Below are 9,867 nucleotides of genomic sequence, written 5' to 3'. Positions count from 1 at the left end.
TTCCATGTTGCTGCAAATGGCATCATTTCGCATTTTTATGGCCGAGTAGTACTCCTTTGTATATATGTACCACATCTCCTTCATCCGCTCCTCTGCTGCTGGACCTTTAGGTTGTTTGCATGTCAGGCGTGAGCCAGCTGGCAACTCCAGGCTTGGCCCCGTGCTGCACTGCACGCAGACCCATCATTCTGAAGGGCTGGGGCCCGGCTGGGCGGAGGCACGATAGCGGCCACACCTGCACTCCTCCGTATTGCGCCAGAGCTCATAAGTAGGAACGCACAGCACCACGCTTTTAAGAAACACAGTAGGAGAAGTGCAATTCTGCATCCCTTTATTTATAAACACGTTGGCAATGCCGTGTCCCGTTGGCGAGCAGGAGTGGGTCTGGAGCGGGGGGGGGGGGGGCATGTGCAGGGGTAGGAGTGGGTTGGGGAGGGGTGGGGCTGATTCTGGAAGTTCGCGTTATTCAGCACCAGAGCAGATGCTTGGGCGTAAGGTCGGGCTTTAACCCAGACGAGTCGTCGTCTTGTCTCACGTGTACAGCATAGTCTTAAGTATGTATGATCTTATGGCTTTGTCCCGGGACACACTGCAGGGACACAACAAAAAACTCAAGTCTAGAGAGAAAGTAAAAGTTGCAAACGCCTCATGAGCTCGTGTTTTTTTAAAAAAGGACAAATCTGATGGCCAAGACTAGTGCTGAACGGATGCTTGAGGAACAGGGACATCTCTGCTCCCTTCGGGTTCATCTGATTCAGCTGAGTGTAGGTCGCCATCTCGCAATCTCTCCCTGGGGTATGCCTGGGTGGTAAGTCCCGAAGATGGAGAGAACGAATCCATGCTCTTCCCGTCCCTCCCTCCAAGGATGGACTCTCAGTAACTCCAGCCTAAGGCATGGAGCAAGCTGGCCATCCCGCAGCTGTGTCTCTTCCCCGCACAGCAGGTCAGAAGGCAGACTTAGGTCTTGGGATCACTCCTCTTGGGGCTGGTTTCCTTTGCCTTTGTAAAGTCCTGGCCCACGGGAGTTGGCTTGCCAGAGACGGGCCATTCAATGTGACTATGACATTACAGTTGCCCCATGTTTTTAGCTGGTGAACATTTGATTTCAGGGTCCCCAGGAGGAAGATGTGGCAGCTAATGGAGAAGGGCTGAAATGGGGAAGCTGGACGGGGTGGGGGGACGGGAACCCACATCCTGCACAGGTACCCACTAACCTTGGGTGTCTGTGAAAGAAAGCCTGGCTCCTTTACCTGGTAGGGAGTGAGTGACACTTGTAAGGGAGCGGAAAGGAAGTACGCCCCCCCTCCTGCCCATCTTCATGTAACCTGCCTCCTTCCATGACCTAAACTGTTCTTCTCCAGCCCTCAGTCTGAAGCTTCCTTCCCTGTCTAGGGCAAAAGAACCTTTCCTTGCTTTTTGTCATTCCCGCTTACCTCTGCAAGCTTGTGTCACACTTTGTACATCTCTCATTCCAGCCTTAACGCACTCTTGGCCATTACTGTTGAGTGGCCGGCCCAAACAAAGAGCCGCCCCATCTCCTCCCAAGCAGGAGAGGAGGGGCAGGGACAAACTGGTGGCCAGGACGCATCAAAAGTTGGGTTGCAGAATCTCCTCATTCCTTCTCAGTAATCTCGTAGCCTTAGGGTGGGGAGGTATTGTTACAGGTCAGGAGCGGGACAGAGGGTGAGACCTAGAATCCGCTTGTGGGTTGTTACGGCCCATCCCTGGGATATCCCAGGCATTGGTCATTTCCCATAATTGGCAGCTAGGATGGCACTGAATCTGATGAGTTACATAAGCGGCACCTGTCAGTATGGTGCGTGAGGCCGGCAAACTTAGAATCTGCCCGATACATCAATTCCAAGCTATTTGCTCCAGAGCAGGAATCAGGTAAAAGTGATTCATCTGCTCTGGGCCGTGGCCAAAGCCCATAAAAGGCATTCCCAAGAGCGTTTCCCCTACAAAGGGAGGCCCTGAAACGGTTTGAGCGCGCAGATTCTCTTTAACCTACTTGCCTTTCTCTAGGCACCTCTTTCTCCTTTTCTCTTCCCTTGTTCTGACTGCCTTGCCTTCCCCAGCGGGCCTCCTCACCCTGTCACCACTCAGGAGATGGTGGGCATACATGCCCAGTGTGCCCTGGGTACACGACGGGAGAGAGACCAAACGGGCACAGTGGAAGAACGGGGCCTTTGCCCCTCTCAGCAGAGCAGTGCTGTGGGCCTTGACGGCAACAAGTTTTCTTCGCACGTGCCGTGTTCCCACCAGCTCTCTGCCCTGTGAGTGCTCGACACGGTTCCGGAGGAAGTGCCCAGATAAGGGGGTTCCCAGCCAGCTTAGCCGCACGGTTTTGCTTCCCAACAAACACCACTTATCTCCAGGTGGGTAGGGAGGTAGTTCAACCCCAACACGAGGGGGAAAGACATGCCACCTTCCTTCACTGGTTGCCCCACTTGTCACCCAGAAGGCTGTTTCCCAGGGTCTCTGAAAGGGAGAGTTTCTGTCACGAGATGCCGGGCTCTGTCCGCAAGTTGCTGTGTCGGGCCTCTGGCTTTACTGGGACAGCCGGGCAATGCCTCTTCTACCCAATGCCTCTTCTACATCTTGCCTCTACCTGCTCATTTCCACCTGTGCTTAGGGGACAGTAACTTCAGACAACTCAGCAGGCATACTTAGCGTCTTCATCCCATTTGAAACCTAGGGCCGGGGAGGTGGGTAATTACAGGACTACCTGGAACATCCAGAGGCTGAGGTCCGGCTGAGGTTTCCACCTCGCTCGGCGAAACTATTCAGAGCCTTCCTCTACCCAGGAAGATGATGGGAGGCTGTGAGCACAACATGCTGATTTCGTGGCTGGGACATTTCTACGGGAATGCAGGATGAGCTGACGAAGTGCCCAAGTCACAAGGGAACCAGGTAGTTCTTAAGACCAAGGGTTTCAGCAGGGTATTAGGGTGAGAGCAGTAGAGGGGGATAACGGAAAATGCCACCACCATAGATTCATATCGCACATGGTACACACCCTGGATGGCGTATTGGGAGCATACATAGAACAGCTACGTGCAGGTAGCACCCCCTATTGGTATACTATGTGGTTTGGTACAGCAAACCGTTACTTGAGGTCTGTGAAACTGTTAACTGGTCAGAAATGGGAAAAGCCATTCCGTAACAGCATCCTTGAAGGAGAAGCTTCAGGAAACATCTACCACCTGCTAAACTTGGAGCCAAAGCAAAGCGGCTCCTTCATATACATATACACACACATATACATATATATATATATATGTATGTATATATATGATGTTCTGTTTTGTTGCATTTCCCACAGATTAAGGTAGTTTCTGGAAAACAAGTCAAACCAATGATGAAAGAGTACAACCAGGAGACATTACGCCTTAGGTGGCGTTCTCCTTGACAAAACTGTCCTTGGAATAAGAAGTTGAGGTTCACGCTAGGTGACCTTTGATATACGTAGCCTAAAGCAAGGCTTGGTCTAGACGCCGCGTTCCTGGAACTGGAAAGAATTGATGTGTTGCAACATCAGGTCTCGTGGCTAAACTGAGAAGGTTGGCCTTTGTCTGTAGCTTGACTACTTCAGAAGCACTGTGCCACCTCTACTGGAAACAACTTTATTCTGGTAGAGCTCGGGTGGTAGGAGGCAACGTGCAGGGCCCTTAGGAGCTGGAAGTAGATTGAGGGAGCAGACGCTTCCACAGGTGGTATGCTTGGTGGGGGCCAGTGTAAGGACCAAAGCAGAAGGCACGCCACTCAGTGCAAGTCTCCCAGGGGTGCTCTTCATCTTTCCTTAGCAAGGTTAAAGTAGTGGTTCTAGATGATGCTAAGAAGGTTTGTATAGGTTGTCTGGCGGGAAACCTCCATGCAGAGTCCAAGTCTTAGGCTGAGTGGAGACTGACGGAGAGCTGGTCTCAAGGCCTTCCCTTAGCAGAGCTCAGGGTCTCCTGGCCGAGCTGCAGCTCCCACGCCACTCAGGCATCCCCCGTGCCCCCGCCCTCCCCCCAGCCTGGGTGGCGTGGCTCTTGTTTTCTCCCAGCAGCCTTTACTTCTCATCTTCATCCCCCTCACTCATGCTGCTGATGGAGGCTGAGGCGGCTTTGGGTGAGGAGGGGGGTGAGGTTTTGTTCGGGAGCCACGAGAAGGTGGGCGACGGGGAGCGTGAAGGGGACCGGCTCCTGGTGGGGCTGCTCACAGGGCTCTGCTTCGGGGACAAGGCCTGCAGCATCCGGCTACTCCTCTCCTGGAACATCTGCTTCTAGAGAGAGAAGGGAGAGAAGGCGTCTGTTAAAGGAGCCTTCTGAGGCGGGAGGGAAACAAACAAGGCAGGAAGGACAGCTGCTGCTCTAAGTACCTGCACGCACAAACGCAGGCTCGCATGACAGCCCGTGTTCCCCAGACTATCTCTGGGGAGGGGCTGAGTGAGATTCTGGGGCAGGAAGATGCTGCCACATCAGATTATCCTCCCGGCTGGTTCTTGGGGCTCACCCCTTCTTACCACCTTTTCCTCCATCTCCAAATCGAACTGCTATCTGATGTGCCAGGCAAATGGCAATGTCCTCGGTACTTCGAAGTGCAGCAGGAAATAAAACAAAAATCCCTATCCTCATGGATATGAGGGAGGAATCACACAATAAACAAAATATGAGGTGTGTCAGATGGAACTATGGTCTGAGAGAAAACTACAACGAGAGAGGTTAGCAGATTGGGGTGTGGGCCGGGGAGACAGGTGGGCTGCAAAGGTCAGTAGGGCGCTCAGGGAAGGCCTCACTGAGAAGATGCTGTCTGAGCAGAGACCTGAAAGAGGTGAGGAGGGGACTACATGAATGGCAATCGGGGGGAAGCACGTTCCAGACAGAACTCCGAGAAGGGAGCATGCAGTGCACGTCCCAGGACAAGCAAGGAGACCCTGTGGGCTGGAGTGGAGTTACCTGGGTGAGGAGGGGCATGGGGGGAAGAAAAGGATAAAGTTGGTGGTCATATCGAAGCTGGGGCTTCAGTGGCATGCGGGAAGATGGGGTGGAGATGGGTGGTGAGCCCGTGGGGCTGGGTGAGGACTGGCTTTCCAAACAGAAGGTGCTAAGTAGACAGGGCTAAGCATAACTGCTTGGCCTGACTGGGCCCCAAGTGCCTATAGGGTGACAGTAGTTGAGGCTGGAGCACCAGGAGGAGGATGGATTTCTCCTGAGGAGCTCCTGGAAGATTTTAATCAAGAGAAGGGTATGGTAAGATTGGTGATGTAGAAATACCTTTGGGTATGAGCATAAAAGCAAAAAAAGAAACCATTAAAAAAAAAAGATTGATGTTTGGCTGTATAGAAAATTTAAAACTTCTGTACCTAAAAAAAAAAACAACAAACCACTATGAAATAAGGTACAAGGCAAATGAAAAAAAGGGGGAGGGCTTCCCTAGTGGCGCAGTGGTTGAGAGTGTGCCTGCCGATGCCGGGTACACGGGTTCGTGCCCCGGTCCGGGAAGATCCCACATGCCGCGGAGCAGGCTGGGCCCATGAGCCATGGCCGCTGAGCCTGTGCGTCCGGAGCCTGTGCTCCACAACGGGAGAGGCCACAACAGTGAGAGGCCCGCGTACTGCCAAAAAGAAAAGGGGGGGGGGGAATTTTTGCAACATTTAAATACAAATAAAGCATTTTAGTATATAAACAGAGCTTAGAAACCAAAAAATATAACGACCATTTGGCACATACAGGTAACTCACAAAAGACTTATAAATGAACTCTAAAAACTGTTTGGCATCACTAATAAACTAACGCAAAGTGATGGGAGATACCTCTTTTAATATATCAGATTGCTAAAGATATTTTTCATCTTCCCAACCTTTTAAAAGTTTTTCCAGTTTTGAGATAGAATTGACATACAATTCAATTGTATGAACAACTGAACTTCTCTTTCTGGTTCTTAAACTATATACGTTTAAGGTGTACAGCATAATGATTTCACTTAAATCGTGAAATAATTACTACAATAAGGTTAGTTAACATCCATCATCTCATATGGATACAAATATTTTTTCCTTGTGATGAACACTCTTAGGATGTACTCTCAAAACCTGTATATATACCATACAGCAATGTTAACTATGGTGATCATGTTGTACATTACATGCCTAGTACTTACTTATAACTGGAAATTTGTACCTTTTGATCCCCTTCATGCAATTTCCCCTCCCCATACTCCCTACCTCTGGTAAACACAATCTGTCAGTGAAATCATACAGTATTTGTCTTTCTCTGACTTATTTCACTTGGCAAAATGCCCTCAAGGTCCATCCGTGTTATCACAAATGGTGGGATTTCCTCCTTTTATATGGATGAGTAATAATCCATTGTGTGTGTGTGTGTGTGTGTGTGTGTGTGTGTGTGTATAAACCACAACTTTGTCCATTCATCCATTGACAGACACTTAGGTTGTTTCCATGTCTTCACTATTACCAATAATGCTGCCATGAACACAGGGGTGCAGTTATCTCTTCAACACAGTGTTTTCATTTCCTTCAGATATAACAGTTGACCCTTGAACAATGGGGGGGTTATGGATGCTGACCCTCTGCTGTCGAAAGATCGGTGTAAAACATTGGAGTTGGCCCTCGGCGTTCACAGTTCTATGTCTGTGGATTCAACCAACTGTAGATCATGTAGTAACTTAGTATTTAATACTGAAAACAATCCAAGTATAAGTGGACCCATGCAGTTCAAACCTGTTCAAGGGTCAACTGTATTCCCACAAGTGGAAATTCTGGATCATATTTTGAATTTTTTGAGGAACCTTCATAATGTTTCCATATTGGTTGTACCAGTTGACAATCCCACCAACAGTGCACAAGCATTCCCTTTTCTCTACATACTTGCCAGCATTTGTTCTCTTGTCTTTTTATTGCTCACACTCTAACAGGTGTGAGATAATATCTCATTGTGGTTTCGATCTGCATTTCCCTGTTGATTTAGTGATGTTGAACATCTTTTCATGTACTTGTTAACCATTGGTATATCTTCTTTGGAAAAATGTCTTTTCAGGTCCTTTGCCCATTTTTAAATTGGATTACTTGGTTTTTTGCTACTCAACTCTATGAGATCTTTATATATTTTGGATGTTAATTCCTTATCAGATACATGGTTTGTAAATATTTTTTCCCTTTCCGTAGGCTGTCTTTTAATTTTGTAGGTGGTTTCTTTTGCCATGCAAAATTTTTCAGTTTGATGTAGTCTCATTTATTTTGTTGCTTGTGCCTTAGGTGTCATATCCAAAAAATCATTGCCAAGACCCATGTCAAGGAGTTTTGCTCTGATGTTTTCTACTGGGAATTTTATGGATTGTGATCTCACATTGAAATCCTTAATCTAGTTCAAGTCAATTTTCGTGGGTGGTGTAAGATAGGGGTCTACTTTCATTCTTTTACATGTAAATGTCCAATTTTCTAGCACCATTTATTGAAGATACTGTCTTTTCTCTAGTGAGTATTTTTGGCTCCCTTGCATGGGTTTACTCCTGGGATCTCAATTCTGTTTTGTTGGTCTATGTGTCTGTTATTATGCCACTGTCATACTGTTTTGATTACTACAGCTTTATAGTATAGTTTGAAAGCAAGAAGTGTGATGCCTCCCACTTTGTTCTTCTTTCTCAAGATTGTTTTGGCTGTCCACACAGGGTCTTTTGTGCTTCCATATAAATTTTAGGACTTTTTTTCTATTTCTGAAAAAAAATGCCATTAGAATCTTGATGGGAATTGCATTGAATCTATAGATGGCTTTGGATCGTATGGACATTTTAACAATTCTCTCAATCCATGAGCATGGGATATCTTTCCAGTTATTGGTGTCTTCTTGGATTTCTTTCTTCAGTGTCTTGTAGCTTTCAGTGCAGAGATCTTTCACCTCCTTGGTTAAATTAAGTATACTATTCCTTTTTTGTGTGTGTGGTACGCGGGCCTATCACTGTTGTGGCCTCTCCCGCTGTGGAGCACAGGCTCCGGACACGCAGGCTCAGCGGCCATGGCTCACGGGCCCAGCCGCTCTGTGGCATGTGGGATCTTCCCAGACCGGGGCACGAACCCACGTCCCCTGCATCGGCAGGCGGACTCTCAACCACTGCACCACCAGGGAAGCCCCAGTATTCTATTCTTTTTGATGCTACTGTAAATGGGATAATTTAAGTCCCTTTTCCAGATAATTCATTATCAGTGTACAGAAATGCTACTGATTTTTGTATGTTAATTTTGTATCCTGCAACTTTACTGAATTGATTAGATCTCGCAGGTTACTGATGGAGTCTCTAGAATTTTCTATGTATAAAATCATGTCATATGCAAATAGAGACTATTTTACTTCTTCCTTTCCAATCCTAATGCCTTTTATATCTTTTTCTTGCCTGACTGCTCTGGCTAGGACTTTGAGTACTATGTTGAATAGGAGTGGTGAGAGTGGGCAGCCTTGCCTTGTTCCTGATTTTAGAGGACAAGTTTTTAACCTTTCACAATTGAGTATGATGTTAGCTGTCATATATGGCCTTTATTATGTTGTGGTATATTCCTTCTATACCTAGTTTGTAGTTTTTAACAACTGTCATAAATAGTTGTTAAATTTTGTCAAATGCTTTTTCAGCATCTATAGGGATGATCATATGATTTTTTTCCTTTCATTCTATTAATTGATGCATCACATTGATGGATTTGTGTCTGAACTATCCTTGCATCTCAGGGATAAATCCCACTTGGTCATGGCGAAAGATCTTTTTAATGTGCTGCTGAATTCAGTTTGCTAGTATTTTACTGAGAATTTTTGCATCTATATTCATAAGGGATATTGGCCTATGGTTTTCTTTTCTGAGAGTGTCCTTTTCTGGCTTTGGTATGAGGGTAATGCTGATCTTGTAAAACGAGTTTGGGGGTTTCCCACCTCCTCAGTATTTTGGGAAGAGTTTGAGAAGGATTGGCATTAATTCTTCTTCAAATGCTTGCTAAAATTCACCAGTGAAGCCATCTGGTCCTGGGCTTTTCTTCATTGGGAGATTTTTGATTAATGATTCAATCTCCTTAATACTAATCGGTCTGTCCAGATTTTCTCTTTCTTCCTGATTCAGTCTTGTTAGGTTGTATGTTTCTAAAAATGTGTCCATTTATTCTAGTTAGTCCAGTTTGTTGGTGTATAAATTGTTCATAGTAGCCTCTTATAATCCTTTGTATTTCTGTGGTATCAGTGGTAATGTCTCCCTTTTCATTTATAATTTTGTTGATTTGAGTCCTCTCTCTTTGTTTCTTGGTGAGTCTAGCTAAAGGTCTGACAACCTTGTTTATCTTTTCCAAGGACTAACTCTTAGTTTTGTTAAAGTGTTGTTAACCTTTTCTATTGTCTTCCTATTCTCTATCTCATTTGTTTCTGCTCTAATCTTTATTTCCTTCCTTCTGCTAACTTTGGGCTCAGTTTGTTCTGCTCTTTCTGGTTCCTTAAGGTATAGAGTTACGTTATTTGAGACTTTTCTTATTTCTTAATGTAGGCATTTATTGCTATGAACTTCCCTCTTTGAATTGCTTTTGGTGCATGCCATAAGTTTTGGTATGTAGTATTTCCATTTTCATTTGTCTCAAGATAAATTATTTCCCCTTTCATTTCTTCTTTGATGGGTCAGGAGAGTATTTTTTCATTTCCATGTATTTGTGAATTTTCTAGTTTTCTTCCTGTTACTGATTTCTAGTTTCATACCATTGTGGTCAGAGAAGATACTTGGTATGATTTCAATATTCTTAAATTTGCTTAGACTTGTTTTGTGGCCTAACATATGGTCTATTCTAAAAAATGTTCCATATGCACTTAGGAGTGTATATTTGGCTTTTATTGGATAGAATAT

General features: G+C 45.9%; 1 protein-coding gene across 2 annotated transcripts in view; it reads right to left on the bottom strand.

Moving 5' to 3' along the window:
- Window positions 1–330: 330 nt before the first annotated feature.
- PCYT1B (phosphate cytidylyltransferase 1B, choline) overlaps window positions 331–9,867 on the bottom strand; it is a 142,848-nt gene continuing 133,311 nt past the window's right edge. For both annotated transcript variants that reach the window (XM_019927724.2, XM_073799156.1), the window contains exon 8: window positions 331–4,267. In XM_019927724.2, the coding sequence (XP_019783283.1) occupies window positions 4,055–4,267 (213 nt within the window). In that variant the 3' untranslated portion in view covers window positions 331–4,054. The remainder of the gene's footprint in view (window positions 4,268–9,867) is intronic.

The sequence above is a fragment of the Tursiops truncatus genome, chromosome X, assembly GCF_011762595.2.
Source record: "Tursiops truncatus isolate mTurTru1 chromosome X, mTurTru1.mat.Y, whole genome shotgun sequence".
In the NCBI taxonomy this organism is placed as follows: domain Eukaryota; kingdom Metazoa; phylum Chordata; class Mammalia; order Artiodactyla; family Delphinidae; genus Tursiops; species Tursiops truncatus.
This window is presented reverse-complemented; position numbering and strand designations above follow the sequence as displayed.